Source organism: Panthera pardus, unplaced genomic scaffold (genome assembly GCF_024362965.1).
Source record: "Panthera pardus isolate Hobbes unplaced genomic scaffold, ASM2436296v1 HiC_scaffold_4, whole genome shotgun sequence".
NCBI lineage: Eukaryota > Metazoa > Chordata > Mammalia > Carnivora > Felidae > Panthera > Panthera pardus.
This window is the reverse complement of record NW_026526969.1, coordinates 15,572,374-15,593,037: the sequence shown is the minus strand read 5'-3', so window position 1 is coordinate 15,593,037 and position 20,664 is coordinate 15,572,374. Positions and strand designations below refer to the sequence as shown.

The window sequence follows — 20,664 nt, the reverse complement described above, 5'->3', positions numbered from 1 at the left end:
ACTTTGGAAAACGGTTTGGCTGCTGCTCACAGAAGGAAACTTCTCTCCCCCGTAAACCAGGATTTCTACTCCCAGGTGCTCACCAAGGCGAAAGGCAGACACGTCCACACTTCTGTGACCACAGGAAGATGGTCACACCCAGTAACAGAGACAGGACACAGACCACGCCTCCAGGGATTTATGCCAGGAATGAAGAGCTGCCTTCGCATCTGGAAATCGGTCAACGTAATTTGCCATGTTCACAGGTTAAAAATTCACAGGACTGTCTCGTAGGTCCAGAAAAAACACGTGACAAAATGTAACATCCCGATCAAAATTCTCAGAACACTAGGAATGGAGGGGACCTTTCCTAACTTGGTACACAGCTTCTATGAAACACCTACAGCTGACATCATACCTAACGGAAGAAGACAGAATGTTTCCCCCTAAAATCAGGACCAAGACGGGAAGGTCTGTTCTAATCGCTTCTAATTAAAACTGAACTGGAGATTCTAGTCAGTGCGATAAGGCAGTGACAAAAGAAAAGGCTTCCAGGTTTGGAAAGAAAGAAACAAAACCTCTTTCATTCACACACAACATGATTATCAATGTAGAAAATCTGATGGATTCCACAAAAACACTACTATAACTCGTAAAGTTGCAAGATTGGGGCTGCTGGGGGGCTCAGTCGGTCAAGCGTCCGACTTCAGCTCAGGTCATGATCTCACGGTTTGTGGGTTCAGGCCCCACATCAGGCTCTGTGCTGACAGCTCAGAGTCTGGAGCTGCTTCAGATTCTGCGCCTCTCTCTCTCTCTCTCTCTCTCTCTCTGTCCCTCCCCTGCTCACACTGTCTCTCTCTCTCTAAAATAAATGTTAAAAAATATATAAATAAAGCTGCAAGATATAAAATATACAAAAATCAATTATATTCGTATATATCAGCAATAAGCAGTTGGAAACTGAACGCTTAAAAACACCATCTACGGGGCACCTGGCTGACTCAGTTGAAAGAGCATGTGACTTGACCTCAGGTCATGAGTTGGAGCCCCATGTTGGGTGCAGAGATTAAATAAACTTAAAAAAAATAAAAATACCATTTACATTCTAGAGATTGTTGTACAACGTGAATGTGTTTTTAATTAATTTTTTACTTTATTTTAAATGTTTATTTTTGAGAGAAAGAGAGAGATGTGAGTGGGAGGGGCAGGGAGAGGGAGACAGAGGGTCTGAAGCTGGCTCGAGTCCGAGCCGTCAGCACAGAGCCCAAGGCGGGGCTCAGACTCACGAACCGTGAGATCGTGACCCGAGCCGAAGTCGGACGCTCAACCGACTGAGCCACCTGGGCGCCCCGACAGTGTGAATATTTTAAATGCAAATTAACTATACTTAAAGAGGGTAGGGGCACCCGGGTGGCTCAGTCAGTTGAGCGCCTGAGTTCGGCTCGGGTCACGATCTCACGGTTCGTGAGTTCGAGCCCCGCGTTGGGCTCTGTGCTGACAGCCTGGAGCCTGGAGCCCTTGGATTCTGTGTCTCCCTCTCTCTCTGCCCCCCTCCTCCCTGCTCGTGCTCTGTCTCTCAAAAATGAATAAACGTTTAAAATAATTTTTAAAAAAGAGGGTAAAACAGTAAGTTTTATGTTTTATGTGTTTTCCTACAATGTAAAGTTAAAAACACTGTTATAGAAGCATTGAAAAAATGAAATACCTACAGGTAAAAGGACAAAAGATATGCAAAACAGCACAGTGAACACTACAAAGTGCTGCTGGGATAAATCACAGACCGCCTACGTATGTAGGCAGAGATACAGTTTTCCTGGGTTGAAAGATTCAATATCATGAAGATGAAAATTATCTCTAAACTAACCTAGAGACTCAAGGATCCCAATCAGAGTTCCAGCAGGATTTTAAAATATATATTCACAACCCGATTCTAAAATTCACGTGCAACTACAGGGGACGTAGAGTAGCCAAAACAACTTGGAAAAGGGACAAACGCTACTTGGTTTCAGGGGAACAGAACAGAGACCCAGAAACAGTCCACACGCATTGTTGACAAAGGTGTAAAGGCAATTCAGGGGAGAAAGAAGAACGTTTCAGCACATAGCGTCGGAACAGTTGGAAAACATCTGCAAAAATATTAAACCGCCATCCACACCCCCTGCCACGTACGAAAAGTCACTCGCGACGCACCGCTGGTGCCAACGGTAAGACCCAGAGCCAAGGAACTTGCCAAAGAAAACGAGAGAGGCCTTTGGGACCTTGGGTTAGGCAAAGCCTTGTTAGCCACAGAAAACTGAAAAATTAAACAAGTTAAGCTTCATCAGAATTTTTGGAAAGATCTGCTCTTTGATTTTTTTTTTTTTTTTAACGTTCATTTATTTTTGAGAGAGAGAGAGACAGAGCATGAACAGGGGAGGGGCAGAGAGAGAGGGAGACACAGAATCTGAAACAGGCTCCAGGCTCTGAGCGGTCAGCACAGAGCCCGACGTGGGCCTCGAACCCACAGACCGCGAGATCATGACCTGAGCTGAAGTCGGACGCTTAACCGACCGAGCCACCCAGGCGCCCCAAGAAAGATCTGCTCTTTGAAAGACACCGGTTGAAGCCGGCCGCACCGGGGACGTTTTGCAGATCGTGTATCTGACGAAGGACTTGCGTCCAAAGTACATAAAGAACTGTTCGAACTCAGAAGAAAAGAACTCCATCAGAGAGAGAGGCAGAGGGAATCGACCCAGCAGAGGCGACGTGCGGGCGGTACCTGGCACGGGTACTGCCTGGCTGGCCATCCGGGAAGGGGGACGGGCGTGGGAGCTCTGGGGCCAGGGCAGCCCGCCCTCCAGCCTCTCCTCCCGGCATCCCGGCACTCTTAGAGGGGGTGCGCTTTCTTGTGTGTAACTCACGCCTCGGTAAAGGTGAATTTAAGGAAGCGGAGGTGTGTCTAGACCCCAGCCCTACCCCAGACACCGGGGAAGCAGAGAAATCAGGGCCTCTCACCCCGGTGCGCCCTGCTCTGCGGGGCAGGCAGGGACCTGCTGGATGTGGGCCCATCCAGCGGCCTGACCTTGGAGCAGGAAGGAGGAACGTGCTGGCCATCTCGTCCACCTGGGGTAGGGGCACTGACCCCCATCACACTCGCTTGGGGCTAAAGATCAAGTACGTTGTCCCACCTGGTCCCGTAGCTCTGCCCATCCTACTAGTCCACTTCTACAGAACAAGGCATATAGAGCCCAGAGAGGGTCACACACTCGCCTGAGGTCACACAGCGGCGGAGCTGGACCAGGCTGGCACCTGTCTCCCAGAGCCCGCCCGGACCCTGTTCAGCACAGGCAGGTGCCAGGAGCATGGGAAGCGGCACGGGCTGTGGGACCGGGCAGGGGAGAGGGAAAGAGGTCCTGGGGGCGGGGGTGGCCTCCTAGGGGGCCGTGTGGCAGGTCCACAGGGACACAGGGGGGTGGGCACAGTGGCCCCGCCTCCGGGCAGGGCTCCCAGCACCCGTGGAAACCCACTAGAGGACTGACTTCACATTTGGGTCCGATCCTTCCAGGGGCAGGAGGGGGAGGTGCGGGGACCCCGGGCCTCTCGGAACACCCTCACGTCACGATGGGCGCAGGGGCTCGCGGCCTCCCCCGGGTCCTAAACCTCAGGCCCGGAGAAGCAAGACGACCAGTGACAGGCACAGGCTGGGCAGAGCTGGGATCCCACCCAGCAAGGCCCGCCCGTCCGCCATCCCTGGAGGTGACGGACTGCCCGCCACCCCTCCGGCCTCCCCTCCTGGGGCGGGGGAGTGTGGAAGACGAGTCCAGCCTCCGGGTACGCCTTCGCCTCGCAAACCCGTAACAGACGGGACAGAGGTTCCCCGCCTGGGGAGCCCTCACCGCACCCCACAGATGAGCTCTGCGCTGAACCAAGGCCAAGGCCGCCAGGAGAAGCGCCGGCAGGAGGCGGGACTGGGCTGGACCGCTGGGAGAAGGAAGCAGAAGCCTGGGGCCCGTCTTCCAGGCCGGCAGGGTCTGGAGCGGGGCTTGATCCAGCAAGAGGGGTACTTTGACCCAAGGTGCAGAGTGCGGTGCCCCCCCCAAGCCTCGGGCTAATGATTCCACAGCACTGTGTGGGGGTGCCGTCTGCCTAGCGAATATCCTGCCCAAATGTCCCTTCTGTGGTCACGCAGGACGGCGGCTGAGTGCCACTCGGAGGCCGGCCAGCCCGCCTGTGTGAGGGGCCTGCGCACAGTAGGCTCACAGCAGCCCCAGAGAGCGCACCACCAGGGTTGAGAGCCTGTAATCCCAAAGATGAGGCGTGGGGCACCTGCCTCCCCCTGGGGCCAGCCGGGGGACATGGTCCTGCTGTCCTCGGACTCAGTGACCCCAGAGGGCCCTGTCCAAGCAACACACACCTGAAACGTCACCCCTGGGCCTGGGGCCTGGGAAGGCAAGAGCCCTTACTTTAGGGGCGCCTCGGTGGCCCAGTCGGTTAAGCGTCCGACTTCGGCCCAGGTCACGATCTCATGGTTCGTGGGCTTGAGCCCCACGTCGGGCTCTGTGCGGACAGCTCGGAGCCTGGAGCCTGCTTCCGATTCTGTGCCTCCCTCTCTCTCTGCCCCGCCCTGCTCATGCTCTGTCTCTCAAAATAAATAAACATTAAAGAAAATTAAAACAGAACAGACCCTGGACTCAAAAAGTTAAAAACAAACAAAAGCCCTTATTTTAAAGAAGGATCCTGACTCTGGAAGGAGAGTTCTGGAAGTGATTCTGAGCAGCCCTGTAAGACTACTGGGCTCCAGCAGAGGGACCCTCCCCCCTCCCACCGCCGCGTGCCCCTGAAACCACCACAACAGAGGGCAGAGGGCCAGTGCCCAACAGACTGGCCCTCTGCTGGTGCCCACGTCTTACCAGGACCAGCACCCCCACAGGAGTCAGGTTAGTGGAGTAACTCCTTGCCAAGAGCTCCTGCTTCTCCTGGAGCCAGAGACTCCTGGGCTGCCAGCCCCTCCCTCCTCCCTGAGAAAGCCCCTGGGCAGACTCTCAGGAGGTCACCCTCACCTCCAGAGTGGGGCCTCCAGAGTGGGGCCTGTGTGCGCGTGCACGGAGGACAGGAGCAGCTGGATGAAGGCTGGCGGGAGGTCCCCAAGGGAAGAAGGACGGGGCTGATGCTTTAGTTCTCCAAGTGGCAGGGCTGGGCCTGTGGGCTTCCTTCTCAGGCTGCTGGAGCACAGCCAGATCTGCCCATCTGAGCACACCCCCCCCCCATCAGGTCTGCCCACCTGTGCACATGCACCCACCCCCCCCCCACCCCCCGCCAATATCAGAGCCAGGCACCAGGAGTAGGATGTCCACATGTCACGCTCCTAAGCTCAGAGCCCCTCCGGGTGGGAGGGCAGCTGGCTGGGGTATCCCAGCAGCAGAACCCCCTGACCCCAGGCAGGAGGGTCCCACACCCTATTCCCAGGCTCTGCTCTGGCTGCACCCCCTCCCCAGAACCAGACACACAGCTATCCAGAGCCTGCCCTGCTCCTCTCTTCGGGCACCAGGGATCAGGACTTCCTTGCCCAGGGGCCTGGAGTGAGCCTCCGGCACCTGTGGGGACAGGGGGGGGACACGGGGGGGGGGTCAGAGGGGGACACGGGGGGGCAGAGGAGGGCAAAGGGGGACACGGGGGCAGAGGAGGGCTAAGGGGAGGCAGGGAGGAACAGAAGGCAGCAGAGGGGGGCATAATGGGGCAAGGGGGACAGAGGGGGGCAGTGGGGACAGAGTAGAGGTGGGGGGTAGAAGGGGTAGGGGGGTAGGGGGGCAGAGGGGGGACAGAAGGCAGCAGAGGGGGCAGAGGGGGACATGGGGGGAGCAAAGGAGGGCAAAGGGGAGGCAGGTGGGGGACAGAGGGGGGCCAGAGGGCAGGGGTGCGCAGAGGAGAGGCAGGGGGGGGCAGAGGGGTGCAGAGGGGCGATGGGCCTGAGCCTGCAGTTCTACCCCTGTCCCCAAACCCACGACATCAGGGCTGCCGGCACATCAGGCCAGGGCCTCGCCCTCTGGGGTGACACTCCCCATCAACCCCAGGCTGCCAGCTTCTTCCCGACTCCCCCAGCGACCCCCTCCCCTCCTCCCCCACTCCCGTGCCTTCCGGGATGTCACTGCCCTCCATCTACCTCTGCTCTGCATTCTCCCGGGGCTTGGAGGTGACTCAGCCCCTCACCATTTCCTGGAGCAGAAGGGAGGCACCTGGGCAGGTGAGACACATCCTGGGGCTGAGCCGGACTGAGCCGGTATCGTCTGGAACCGTGCTCTGGCACAGCCCGGTGGCCGGGCCCCAGAGAACGTCGCCCCTCCCCTGCTGAGGCCCGGGAGTGAGGGGGGCTGAGGTCCAGAAATACAGCGGGCCCGGGGAGGGGGGAGGGCACAGGCGGCCCTCCCCCACAGCCGCCCTGCTGTTTATCCCATGCACCCCCTCCACAGAAGCCAAGCTCGGTGGGGGGGGGGGGGGGGGGGGCACTTGTGCCACCACCAAGGAGGGGCCATCCACACAGTGGCGCTTAGCGGCCCCGTGGCACCTGGAGGAGGGAGGCTCCCACGTTGCCCTTGCTGCCCCCCTGCAGAGGACCCGGCCTCCCCTCCCGACCCTCCCCTCCGGCCCACCTGGCCCAGGGGCCTCCTCCTGGCACGTTCCCTTCCCCCTCCTGGCCCCACGGTACCTTCCGGCCTCCACCCCCGCGTTCACCGAAGCCCCGTCGCAGACACCGCTGGCCTCCAAGGTGCCGACCCGAGCCCTTCAGGGACGGGGCAGCGCGCAGCCGGCCTGCGCACCCCCGGTGGTCTTCCCGCCCACCGCCAGCTCCCCAGCTCTCCGTGGCGTCCCGTCTGGTCCCCTGGTTATAAACACCCAACCATGGAGCTGAATGGAGGCCGCACGGCCCTGGAAATACGACAGATGTCACAGAACTGTTGGCTTTTACTGGTCGATTCCGTTTGTGTGACTTTCCCCTCGGCGAAGAAAAACACGAAACGGAAAAAGGTACACACCGTCGGCTATTTTCTACCTGGGTTCTACCTCTGGTCGCTTCTCCAGAACGCTCCTCAGCCCCGAGCTCGTGTCTCCCCCCCCTTGCCCCCCGGTCTGTGGCGACTTCTCAACCCTAACGCCAGTTCCTGGTCTCCACCCCACTCCCTTCAGCCTCGGCCAAAAACTGGAGTGGCCTCGCCTCTCCCTGTCCGGCACCCCACGCCCCAGGTCGCAGCACACGCTGTTCCCCAAACTTCAGAACATGCGCAGAATCTGACCGCTTCCCGCGGTGTCACCTCTTGTCTGAACGACTCCAAAGTCCCCCAACGGTCTCCCGGCGTCCACCCCACCTCTGTTGGCCGGGGACTCTCCCCGAGAGCCACAACAAGGCCCCGCGTGCACCGTGTCACTGGTGAGCCCGTCCCCCACCCTTGGCTCTGGACACACCGGCCCCCCTGCTTCCCCTTTCAGCACACGAAGCCACTGCCCCGGCCGGGGCCACCCGCCTTCCGGGGGAGCCGTCTCCCCTCCTCTGTGGATAATTCCGGAAACTCCGGCACTGGGCACCCCTTTTTCTGACCCACCTTTCCCCACGTCCCGTCCTGGTGGCGCCCTCACGACACCCTCGCCGTACCCCAGGACCACACCCTGACCTTGGTCACTGCCAGTAACCCCACGCTGGCCACCTCAGCACCTGCACTCCCCCGCGGCCTGCCCCGACGCCAGGGGCCGCCGGTCCGTTCGCTGCCCCTCTCCTCACAGCCCCGCGGCCTGTGCCCCTCACGTCCCATCCCTCCACCAAAGCCTGTGCCCGAAGAGCTGAATGTTCTAGACCAGGGGAGGCCTGGATGGAATACTGTGGTCAGTGGTCAATGTCAGCTCTTAGCACAGGAGCAGCGACGCCTCTGGACCTCTGGCCCCGGGCAGGCGTTGGCCCAGCACACAGGAACCAGGTGGGCAACAGGGACCCCGTCCTCCACATATCGTCCCCGAGCTCTTTTCACGGACGGCTGCCTCCAACCAGGAGGTGGGCGGCCGCTCCCCCCCGCTCAAGTGACCTCCAAGGGCATAAAGGCCCAGCACCCCCTCTGCCCCCTCGGACGGCAGACCTTAAAGTCCGGGGTATTCAAAACACCTGCAGAGACAGGAACGATTTTAAAGTGACCACAAATCGCCAGAGAAAAACGAAGACCCAGGAAGGTATTAAGTTTACCCTCAGGCTGATCCTTGGCGGACACGTTCCAACAATAAATAAACAGATAGATGACGGAGAGATGATAGATAAATAAACAAAAACAATGACGAAACCCTGGGACGAGGGGAGAGCCTGATCTCCAAGCTCCCACCTTATCGGAAAACAGTCACGGGGCAGAGACACAGACACGCAAGGCCATTTGAAGGAAAAGATGAACAAAATGTGTCCCCGACAAAGATTCTGTAGCAGATAAATTACACAGACGCAAAAACCAGTTTTAAATGTGCTCGAGGAGCTAACGGAAAAGTGTGGAGAAAGCCAAGAAAATGATCTACAAACAAACGGGGGATAGGAATAAAGACAGAAACGGTACAAAGGAACCAGAGAGAGACGCGGAGGTAGAGCCGAGCAGCGGGACCCACGGAGACTGCGGGGCGAGGACCACACGGAAAGATCGAGACGTCGTGAGCAGAGCCTCAGGGGCCAAGCAACAGGCGTGGGGACTCGCGGGCGGGGGCAGGGACGCGAGCTGGGGAAATGACGGCGGGAAAGTCCCCCAGGTGCAGGGAGCCGGGAGCTTACACATCCACGAGGCTCCTGAACGCCACGGCCCAACAGCGCGACGTCCAAACCCAGACTCGAGGGCCGTGGAGCGGGACAGTGGCCACGGGTCACTTCCGACACGTCCCCAAATAGATGAGGAGCAGGCTTTCTCCTCGGAAACGTCAGAGGCCGGAAGACCGTCAGCCGATATGTGCAAAGGGCTCAGAGGGAAAGGCCGTCAACCAGGAATCCTGTTTCTGGCAAAACTGTCCTTCAAAAGTGAGGGAGAAATCCAGACCTTCCCGGCTAAACGGAGGCCGAGGGAGTTTGTGACCAGACCTGCCTGCAGGTGAAACGAAAGGACGAGGCCGGACGGAAGCGAAGATCTCCGGAGAAGGAAATAACGCGGCGATTATTGTAGAAGCTAGTGCTGTTAGACACTGGAAGGCATTCAAACAACAATTTTCTACAGAATTTGAGACTAATTCATTTAACGAAAAAAACAATTATCAAAGTAAGAGTCAGTGTTACTCTAACTTTGGTATTTACCCTAAGTCTTATTTTCTACCTAAGAAACTACTGCATTTAAAATTTTTCTCTCAAAATAAATAACTTAAAAGAGACAGCATGGGGGTGGGGGGAGCGGCAGAGAGAGAAGAAGGGAGAGAATCCCAAGGAGGCTCCATGCTGTCAGCACAGAGCCCAGTGTGGGAGTGGAACTCACGAACCACGAGATCATGATCTGGGCCAAAGGCAAGATCTGGGCCAAGTCACTTAAGTGACTGAGCCACCCAGACGCCCCTACAGCACGTGACTCTTGATCTTGGGGTCACGAGTCTGTGTTCCACATTGGGTGTAGAGATGACCTTAAAAATTTTTAGCAGGCGCCGGGGTGGCTCAGTCGGTTAAATGTCAGACTTCATTGAGCTCCGGTCATGATCTCACGGTTCGTGGGTTCGAGCCCCGTGTCGGGCTCTGTGCTGACAGCTCGGAGCCTGGAGCCTGCTTCCGATTCGGTGTCTCCCTCTCTCTCTGCCCCTCCCCTGCTTGTGCTCTGTCTGTCTGTCTCTCTCAAATATTAATAAACATTAAAAAGAAATTTAAACAAAGAATACGTAAAAAAATTTTTTTAAATAAAATAAATACAAAAGGAAGAATGGCTATTTATGCCTCAGGGCACACGGTGCACCAAGAGGTAAGACCGTGGCATCTGCAGCCACGGGGTGTGGTCCAGGCCGAGTGAAGGAGCAGTTTCTGCGTGTTCCTGAAGTTCAGCTACTATAAATTGGATCCAGGAGGTTATAAATTTCGGATGTTAGATGGAATCCCCATGGCAACCACAAAGAGCCACAGAACATACACAAAAGGGAACCGGGAGGGACTTTCAACGCTCGACTACAGAAGCTCAACGCGAGAGAGGACAGGGACGGGGGAAGTGAGGGACAGCAAAGCCGTAGGCCGCGCACAACGGGACGAGCGCGAGCCAGACGGCAGGCCGTCCTTACCCACGTCCACGGGAAAGGCGAACGCGGGAAGCTCTTGGATCCACGGACAGGGGACGGCGGGCTGGACGACAGCCCGCGGTCCAGCCACGTGCCGCCTGCGGGAGGCTCGGCCGAGGTGGAGACACAGCAGGGTGGCGGTCAAAGGCGGGAAAGGAGATTCGTGCACACGGCCGGCAGGAGGCTGGAGCGTCTCGCGGACACCAGACAAACAGACTCAAGTCAGAGCAAGGTCCCAAGGGACAAAGAAGGACGTTGCACGTTAGTAAGTCCTCGGTGCGGCCAGAAGACGTGACACACACTCACGCCTCGTGCCGCACCGTCACGACATACGAAGCAAAACCCGGCGGAGGTGAAGGGAGAAACAGCCTCGAATAGCAGACGGGGGGCTCGATACCGCGCTCGCGGTAACGGACAGCAAAGTCCGACACGGGAAACGAGGACTTCACACAAACGGCCAGATCCAACCACACGCGCCGGCCGACCGGGACGCGTTCTGGCCTGGTGCCCACGGGACGCGGCACGGGACTGACCCCACGTGAGGCCGCCTATCGGTCTCCTACGAGGTGTCCTCTCTGGCCGCGACAGGGCGGATGCAGTTAGAAGTCAACACAAGGAAAAGTGGAACGCTCACGACTTCGTGGAAGCCACACACTTTTACGAGACGACCAGCGGACCAAAGAAGAAGCCGCGAGGGAGGTGAGCAGACACTTCGAGATGGGGGAAGGCGAAACGCCACAAAACACGGGATGCAGCCAAGCGTGCCAAAGGCGGGTCTGGCGCCGCAAACGCTGCCGTTAAAGCGCAAGGAAGGGGTCCGGTCCGCGACCTAACGGACAACGGAAGGAGGCCGACAAAGAAGAACAAGCCAGACCCAAGGCCGGCCCGAGGGAGGGGAGACTGGAGCGAGCTTGATGACGGAGGGAGTAGAAACGCAGGAGAGAAAGTCAGCGAAACCCGACAAGAGCCGGCTCTTCGACACGAACGGCAGTTGGCGAACCTTGAGCCGGACGGACTAAGAAACACACTCGGGCCACTAAAATCAGACTCAAAAGCGGGGACACTGCCACCAGAAATCAAAGGGTCCAGGAGACAGCGCTGTGAACAAGGTCGCCGACGACGGGGGAACCAAGATGAAGTGGATAAATCCCTGGAAGGGGAAAGGCCGCCAAGACGAACCCGTGAAGAAATGCACGGTGTGCACGGGCCGGTAAACGAGTCAGGAGCCCCCCTCGGGAACCACCCCCCCCCCCCCCCCCCCCCCGAACAGAGCAAAGTCCCGGTCCCGACGGCCTCACTGGCGAGTCCCGCCGAACGCTTCAAGGACACCCCACGCCGGTCCTTCTCAGACTTCTCCAGAAACGCTGAGGAAGAGGGAGCGCGTCCCAACTCCTTCCAGGTGGCCAGCGTAGCCCCCATACCAAAGCCCAAGGCGCCGGGAGGAGATCGGGGACCGCCACCCCTCGTGAGCGCTGATGCAAACAGACCGCGACAGCGCACGCACGGACGACGCGCCCCGAGGGGCCTCGCGCCTGCACCGCGAGGAGGGCTCCCACGACAGGCCGGCAGGGGGGCGCGGCCCCTGGGCAGAGGGGGGAAGACCCACGCGATCGTCCACCTCCACGGACGCGGGATCGGCCCCTGGCCGGCCCCACGCGGTCATCACGGCACTCAACCAACCGGGAACGGGACGAGCCACCTCCACACGGTCCCCGCCGTCTCTGGAGAGCCCACGGGGGACGTCATGCGCAGGGGCGAGACACTGAGAGCTCCTCCTCGAGGAGCGGACACGCGAGGAGGGCCTCGCCACCTCCATTCCACACCGAACTGGAAATTCCAGCCAGAGCAGGCAGGGAGAGAGAGAAGGAAAAGGCACCCACGGCGCAAAGGAAGCAGCCAAACCGTGTTTGCGCAGGACGTGGTCCTGCCACACAGAAAACCCCAAGGGCTGCACGAAACAGCCGTCGGAGCAGGTGAATTCAGCAAAGGAGCGGGATACAAAGTCAGCACACGGAGATCCATTGCATGTTTATTTTCATTTTTTTTTTTTTTAATTTTTTCAACGTTTTTTATTTATTTTTGGGACAGAGAGAGACAGAGCATGAATGGGGCAGGGGCAGAGAGAGAGGGAGACACAGAATCGGAAACAGGCTCCAGGCTCCGAGCCATCAGCCCAGAGCCTGACGCGGGGCTCGAACTCACGGACCGCGAGATCGTGACCTGGCTGAAGTCGGACGCTTAACCGACTGCGCCACCCAGGCGCCCCCATTTTTTTTTTTTTAATTAAAAAAATTTTACTTCATTTGAGAGAGAGCACAAGTGGGGCAGAGGCAGTGCAGACAGGTGCCCCTAATTTTTTTTTAATTTTTCTTTACGTGTTTATTCATTTTTGAGAGAGAAACAGAGAGAACCAGCTGAGGAGGGGCAGAGATGGGGCGGGGGGACCCAGGATCCGAAGCGGGCTCCACTCTGACAGCAGTGAGCCCGAGGCAGGGCTCAAATTCAGGAAACGTGAGATCACGACCTGAGCCAAAGTCTGATGTCACCCAAGTGAGCCAGCCAGGCGCCCCAGTGGGCTGCGTTTTTACACCCAATAAGCGATCTGAAAGTAACTTACAACAGCATCGAAAACAATATAATACCTAAGAAATAACCAAGCAGATAAAAAACTTGCAGGATGATAACTATAAAACATTGTGTGAAGAAATGAGAGATGTAAATACATGGAAACACATCCCATGTCATGGACGAGGAGACTTGAAACTGTCAAAATTCCAGGGGCGCCTGGGTGGCTCAGTCCGTTACGCGTCCGACTTCAGCTCCAGTCAAGATCTCACAGTCTGTGAGTTCGAGCCCCGCGTCGGGCTCTGTGCTGACGGCTCAGACTGGATGGAGCCTGTTTCCGATTCTGTGTCTCCCTCTCTCTCTGCCCCTCCCCCGTTCACGCTCTGTCTCTCTCTGTCTCAAAGATAAATAAAAACATTTAAAAAAAAATAAAAAAAAAGAAACTGTCAAAATTCCATATGACCCAAAGCAAATGTACAGACTCCACCCAATCCCTATCAAATTCTGAATGACATATTTTGCAGAAATGAAAACCCATCCTAAAATTCACATGGAATTTCAAGGGACCCTGAATAGCAAAAACAATCTTGAAAAAGGACAACCAAATTAGAGGATTCACACCTCATGATTTCAGAAAGTAATACAAAGCCACCATAATCAAAGCAGACATAAAAACAGGGCACCTGAGTGGCTCAGCCGGTTAAACGTCCGACTTCAGCTCAGGTCATGATCTCACGGTCTGGGGGTTCAAGCCCCGCGTGGGGCTCTGTGCTGACGGCTCAGAGCCTGGAGCCTGCTTCCGATTCTGTGTCTCCCTCTCTGTCTGCCCCAACCCTGCTCACACTGTCTCTCTCTCAAAAATAAACTAACATTGACAATTTTTTTAAAAAAGGAACAAGAGAGATCTTTCATAAACCACCTAACTCCACACCTCAAGGAACCAGAAAAAGAAGAACCAAAGAAGCCCGAAGTTAGCACAAGGAAAGAAATAACAAAGAGCAGAGTGGAAATGAATGAAACAGAGATGAGAAAGGCAATAGAAAGATCAATGAAACGTACAGCCACTTTGGGGGAAATACAAGCACAACTGGCAAACCTTTAGCCAGACTCAACAAGAAACACAGAGGGGCAGCGAGGGGACTCAGATGAGATCGGAAACGAAGAGGGGTCGTGCCACTGACACCCCAGACACACTGGGGATCACAAGAGACTATTAGGAACGACTGCACGCCAGCAGGAAACTAAAACATCCCTGGGAACGTACACCCTACCAAGACGGAGTCGTGAAAACGTAGAAAATCCGAACCGACCGATGACCAGCAAGGAGACTGAATCTGTAATCGAAGACCTTCCAGCGAAAGGTGGTCTGGCTGGTGGCTTCTACCGGCATTTGAAGAAGAAGTAACACCGATCCATACCAAAACGGAGAAGAGGGGAGAACACTTCCAAACTCACCTGATGAGGCCAGCACCACCCTGAGGCCAAAACCAGACAAGGACGGCCCAAGAAAAGAAAATCATAGGCCGATATCCCTGATGAACACAGATACAAAAGCCCTCGGTAATGTATCTGCAGACCGAACTCAACAACGCACTGAGAGGGTCACACGCCCCTAAAGAGTGGGATTTACTCCAGGGATGCGGGTTTGGATCAAGAAATCGATTCGAGGGGCACCTGGGTGGCTCAGTCGGTTGAGCGTCCGACTTCGGCTCAGGTCACGATCTCGCGGTCCGTGAGTTCGAGCCCCACATCGGGCTCTGGGCTGACGGCTCAGAGCCTGGAGTCTGCTTCCCATTCCGTGTCTCCCTCTCTCTCTGCCCCTCCCCCGTTCATGCTCTGTCTCTCTCTGTCTCAAAAATAAATAAAAAAACATTAAAAAAAAATTTAAAGAGAAAAAGAAATCGATTCGAGCAGTCTCCCCTTTGCTGTCCCGTCCACTGCTGGCGTGTTCAATAAACTTGTATCGCCTTAAAAAAAAAATCAACTTGACATCCGCAAATCAACTAATGTGACACACTGCATCCAGGAAGTGCAAGATTAAAATCGTATGATGATTCCAATGGATGCAGCAAAAGCGTTTGACAAAATCCACCACCTGTTTTGATAACCACCCTCAACCAAGCGGGGACGGAGGGGACGTACTTTAGACACGCTAGAGGCCGCAGGTGACAACTCAGAGCTCATATCACGCCCAACAGGGGGAAGCTGAGAGCTTCTCCTGGAAAATCGGGAATCAGACGAGGAAGCCCAGCGTCTCCACTTTTGTCCCACAGAGTCCTGGGTGTCCCGGCCAGAGCAACCAGGCGAGACGGACATACAGACAGCAGCTCAGCCGACAAGAAGCGGAACTGTCACTGTTTGTAGATGACACATCATGGAGAGAGGACCTTAAAGCTACACACACACACACACACACACACACACACACACACACACAGCGGCTGGAGCTGGTAAATGAATTCAGTGAAACTGCAGGACACAAAATCAATGTCCAGAAATCGGCTTCTACACACTAATAACAGAGCATCGGAGAGAGAAATTAAGAAAACAATCCCCCTGACAAGTGCATCAAATAAAACCCCGAAGAACAAACTTCATCAAGGAGGCGAAAGGCCGTACACTGAACACTGTAAAACCCGAGAGAAAGCGGTGCCTGGGGGCTCAGTCGGTGAAGCATCCGACTCCTAGCTTCGCCTCAGGTCATGATCTCACGACTCGTGAGTTCAAACCCCGTGTCAGGCTCTGTGCTGCCACATGGATCCTGCTTGGGATTTTCTGTTTCTCCCTCTCTGCCCCTCCCCGACTCACACTCTCTGTTGCAAAAATAAATAAACATCAAAAAAAAAAAAAATCTTAGGGGCGCCTGGGTGGCTCAGTCGGTTGAGCGTCCCACTTCGGCTCAGGTCACGATCTCGCGGTTCGTGGGTTCGAGTCCCGCGTCGGGCTCTGTGCTGACAGCTGGGAGCCGGGAGCCTGGAGCCTGCTTCCGATTCTGTGTCTCCCTCTCTCTCTGCCCCTCCACTACTCACACTCTGTCTCTTTCTCAAAAATAAATAAACATGAAAAAAATTTTTTTAATCTTAAAGAAATAAGCTGAAGACAACACAAATAAATGGAAAGAGAGTTTGTGCCCGTGACAGGCAGAATTAATATTGTCAGAATGTCCACAGTACCCAAAACAATCTACTATTCAGTGCAATCCCTATCAAAATTCCAATGGCATTTTTCACAGAAATAGAGCATACAGTCCCAAAATTTGTATGGAATCACATAAGACCCCATATAGCCAAGCAATTCTGAGAAAGCAGTGGGACACCATCCACCTGCAAAACTTCTGCCCGGCACAGGAAACCATCCACAAAATGAAAAGACAACCCGTGGAATGGAGAGAATATTTTCAAATCAGATCTCGGATGGGGGCTAATGTCCAAAATATATAAAGAACTCATACAACTCGACAGCAAAACAAAACAACAAAAACCCCAAACAATCCAAGTAAAAACTGGACATTTCTCCAGCGAAGGCACCCAGATGGCCAACAGGCACAGGAAAAGGTGCTCGCCATCACTCAGCATTGGGGCGCCTGGGGGGGCTCGTCGGTTAAGCGTCCGACTTCGGCTCAGGTCACAGTCTCACGGTTGGTGGGTTGGAGCCCCGTGTCGGCCTCTGTGCGGACAGCTCGGAGCCTAGAGCGGCTTCGGATTCTGTGTCTCCCTCTCTCTCTGCCCCTCCCCCACTTTCATTCTATCTCTCTCTCAAAAATAAATACACATTAAAAATTTTTTTTTTTTTTCAAATCACTCATCATCAGGGAAATGCAAGTCAGGACCACAGTGAGATGCCACCTTGCACCTGTCAGAATGGCCACCGTCCAAAAGACGAGAAGGAACAAGTGTCAGTGAGGATGTGCAGAAAAGGGAAGCCTTGCACCGCTGGTGGGAATGCAGACTGGTGCAGACACTGTGGGAGACACTATGGAGGTTCCTCAAAAATTAAAAATAGGAGTACTGTAACATCCAGCAACTCCACTTCTGGGTATTTACCCAAAGGAAACAAAAGCACTAACTCAGAACGGTGTCTGCACCCCCACATTCACTGCAGCATAATTCACGAGGGACAAGACGCGGAGGCAGCTAAGTTTCCACTGGTGGACGAGAAGACACAGAAAATGCGTTCACATACACATTATTATTCGGCCATAAAAAAAAAAGAAAACCCTGCCATTTGCGACAACATGGATGGACCTTGAGGGCGTGGCTAGTGAAATAAGCCATACAGAGAAAGACAACTACTACCCGTGAAATCTAAGAAAAATCCCCTGAAGTCATAGATACAGAGGCCAGATCGGTGGCTCCCGGTGGGGCAGGTGAAACGGGTGAAGGGGGTCCAGACACACAAGCTTCCAGGTGTAAGACAGTAAGACCCGGGGGTGTAAGGGACAGCGTGGGGACTGTGGTTAATGACACCGGATTGTATAGGTGCAAGTTGCTAAGAGAGTAGATCTTGAAAGGTCTCCACACGAGCAAAAGTTGTAACTGTGGCGACGGACGCTAACTACTGTGGGGGGGCCTATGGCAACACACACGATATCGGATCGGTATGTTGTACCCCTGACCCTAATCGAATGCTGTGTGGGAGTCACATCTCAGCTTTAAAGGATTTTTGTAAATGTTTTTTAACGTTTATTCATTTTTCAGAGACAGAACGTGAGCGGGGGTGGGGGGGTGGGTGTGAAGAGAGGGAGGGAGACACAGAATCTGAAGCAGCCTCCAGGCTCCGAGCTGCCAGCACAGAGCCTGATGCGGGGCTCGAACCCACGACCCTGGGATCATGACCTGAGCCGAAATCAAGAGTCAGACGTTTAACGGACTGAACCACCCAGGCGCCCCTATTGTAAAACCATAAAAAGAAAGGGGTGCCTGGGGGGCTCAGTCGGTTAAACGTCTGACTTCGGCTCAGGTCACGGTCTCACGGTTTGTGAGTTCGAGCCCCGCGTCCGGCTCTGTGCTGACAGTTCGGAGCCCGGAGCCTGCTTCGGATTCTGTGTCTCCCTCTCTCTCTGCCCCTCCCCTGCTTGCACTCTGTTTCCTTTAGTCTCTCAAAGATGAATAAATGTTTAAAAAAAAAAAAATTTTTTTTTAAAGAAAGAAGGGGGAGAAGAGCCTGTCCCAGCCACTGTCCTGGGCCTGATGGAGAGCAGCAGACGAGAAAGCCCACACCCTCCCCCTGCACCCCTGGGCCTGGCCAGGCAGGGGCCTGAGGGGGTACTGGGGGCCTGGGCGAGCTGGGACCGTGCAGCCAGCTCACAGGCATGGGGAGTAAGTGAACAGGGGACATGCCTGTAGGGGGGCACCTGGTGCAGACCAGGGCTTAGCAAACACAGCCCAAAGCTAGCAGCAAACGAGGAGGGTACCAGGGACAAGGTCGCCCTCACCCCATCCCCCGCCCCAGATGCAGCTGGAATGCGGGCACAGCTCACACACCCGTGTGGAGGGAGAAGCCAGCCCGGGCCCCTTCTGGTCAACCCAGAAGCCCTGGGTCGGCTCGGGGGCCATCTCGGCCACATGCATCTCCCCCGGCAGGACAGGCACCGTGGCTGTGCCTCCCACGTGGGGAGCGGGTGCAGTCTGGGGAACAGGTGAGGGCGGTGGCTGCGTCCTGAGCAACCACTCCTTGCCAGCAGTACCGCCCCCCCCACACACACACCAGACCGCTGGCCCGTGGCCTCAGCACAGAACCAGGTATGGAAAACAGCCTGCAGGTTCCCCTCGCCAGTCACACAGGGTCCTCACGTGACCCAGCGATCCCCTCCTCCGCCTCTGCCCCCAAGACTTGAAAGCAGGACTCAGAGACCCACCCACCCACCCACGTTCATGGCAGCCAAGAGGTGGAAGTCACCTAGGTGTCCACGGGTGGATGACGGGACAAAGCGTGGCCCATCCACACAAGAGCAGAACGTGGTCCCATGAGGTGGATAACAGGACCTGAGGCTGAGTGGAATAAGCCAGCACAAGACAAACACTGTGTGACCCCGCTCCCACACGGTCCCGGGGTCATCAGACTCACGACCCGGGGGGACACGCACCGGGACCCGCTCACACACGGTCCCGGGGTGGTCAGACTCCCGGACAAGGCTGGACGGTGGGGTCGGCGCTGGAGGAGCGGGCGGGGGTCCGTGTTTCAGAGTGACAGGATGGACAGAGCTCGGGAGACGGACAGCGGGGACAGCTGCATGATAACGAGCAGTACCTCCTGTCGCCGAACTGCATACTTACAATGGTTGCAATGGTAGCTCTTCTGTTACCCGTGTTTTACCACAACAACACCATGTTGGCTAACCCAAGACTCAGGTGGGGCTGCCCGCCCACTCCTCAGCAGCCCTCCGCCGACCACGCGCCCACCCAGGGGACCCTCTCCCAAACTAGGCCACATTCCGGAAATTCCTCCCCGCCAAGCTGCTTCTGTCCTGGCTCACGGCGATTCCGATTTTGGAAGACTCGCCTCTCCCGCGAGGCCTGGCAGGGCTGCGGGAGCGGCTCGTGCTGAGGTCACCTGAGAGGCCGTGCGGGCACACGCCGGGTCCCGGCTGAGCCGCGAGGACCCCCCAGGTCAGTCACGCCCAGACCCTCTGGGTCCTGGCTCTGGAAAACGTGCGTGGGGCAGCCCAGAACATCCGCTGTCTGGCCCGGCCCAGAGACCCCCGCTCGCTGAGCCGCCCGCTCAAGCCAGAAGGCCCGGGCGCTCCAGAATTGGTTTTACCTGGTGCCTCAGGTGTCTCTGCTCATCAGAGCACCGCAGAATGATGGCCCACGCCCAAAGCCAGGTGAACAGCTGAGAACCCCAAGTCCCTCCAGGGCACCGGACCCGAGGTCAGGACTTGTCCCGACTAGGCAGGCAGCTTGGAGGATGTGCGGGCCGCCCCACCCCTCCAGATGGGGCCCCCACCCGGGCCTTGCCGAGAAACGGATGCAAACACACTTACTCCCCCAGGCCCGTCACAAGAAACGCTTCTCTGGAGGCTGTCAGCCGGGTCCCGTGTTCAAAGGCGGGGGGGGGGCCGCTGCTGGGGCAGGTAACAGGGAGGGAGGGTCTGGGAGCAGGTCCTGTGGGGGCTGCAGGGACTACCCCCTCCCAGGAGCCCTCACACGACCAGCCGGCCAGGTCTGCCCAAATCCACCGCAAGGCCCCCCACCCCCACCGGGCCAGGTGTTGGAGGCGGCTCAGGCCCGCCCTGATGTCCTGCTGTCCAGGGCCCAGGCCTCGGGGACCCTTGCCCTGGCGATGCCCTGCTCCTGGCTGTGGTCAGGACAACCACGAGCCGGTCCGTGTCACCACAGAGTGGCCCCCAGTCGCCCATCTGGGCCGCGGCAGCACCCCACGGTGGCTCAGAACCTGGACAGACTAGGCGGCTTCATCCAAGCAGCAGGGACTGTAGGCGAGCATTCTATGGGGATCACGAGGGAGGAGGCAGGGTAGCAGGCCTCACCCCTCCACACACCCCTGGAGCAGGGGGGAGGCCAGGAGAGCGGGGGGCAGGGCTACAGCATCAGGAGACCTGCTCTGCCTTTGAAGCACCATGTCCCCCGAGGTGGCTCAAGTTTCCAAGGCCTCAGTTTCCCCGGCTGTGAAACGGGCTCCACAAAGCTGCCCGACAGATCAGGCAAAATGCCAGTGTCGTGGACCGATTTGTGGGTCGATTCTGGAAGACGAGAGGCTTGGCCCAGTGCCAAGGAGAGCTGGGCTTGCAAGAACCCACCACTCCAGAGCCCTGCGTGCCTGCCTTGAGGCGGCGGATGCCAGCTGAGCAGGTGGGCGGGGCAAGGCAGTGCCCACTGGAGGGGAGGGGCCCCCCCGCAGGGCCCAACAGGCCAAGGAAGCCCCCTCTCCCAC

At 56.6% G+C, this 20,664-nt stretch overlaps 1 protein-coding gene and 1 long non-coding RNA gene across 4 annotated transcripts in view; one reads left to right on the top strand and one right to left on the bottom strand.

Annotated features, from left to right (window-relative positions):
• LOC128774760 (uncharacterized) overlaps window positions 1-11,293 on the top strand; it is a 37,599-nt gene extending 26,306 nt beyond the window's left edge. Inside the window, exon 2 of the long non-coding RNA XR_008419227.1 lies at window positions 10,909-11,293. This is a non-coding gene — a long non-coding RNA (uncharacterized LOC128774760). The remainder of the gene's footprint in view (window positions 1-10,908) is intronic.
• ADAP1 (ArfGAP with dual PH domains 1) overlaps window positions 1-20,664 on the bottom strand; it is a 52,383-nt gene that overhangs the window by 29,875 nt on the left and 1,844 nt on the right. Inside the window, exon 1 of one of the 3 annotated variants that reach the window (XM_019422399.2) lies at window positions 6,119-6,206. The exons of the other annotated variants lie outside the window; for them this stretch is intronic. Coding sequence (XP_019277944.2) covers window positions 6,119-6,131 — 13 coding nt within the window. The 5' untranslated portion in view covers window positions 6,132-6,206. Of the gene's footprint in view, window positions 1-6,118; window positions 6,207-20,664 lie in introns of those variants that run through there. 3 annotated transcript variants of the gene reach the window in all.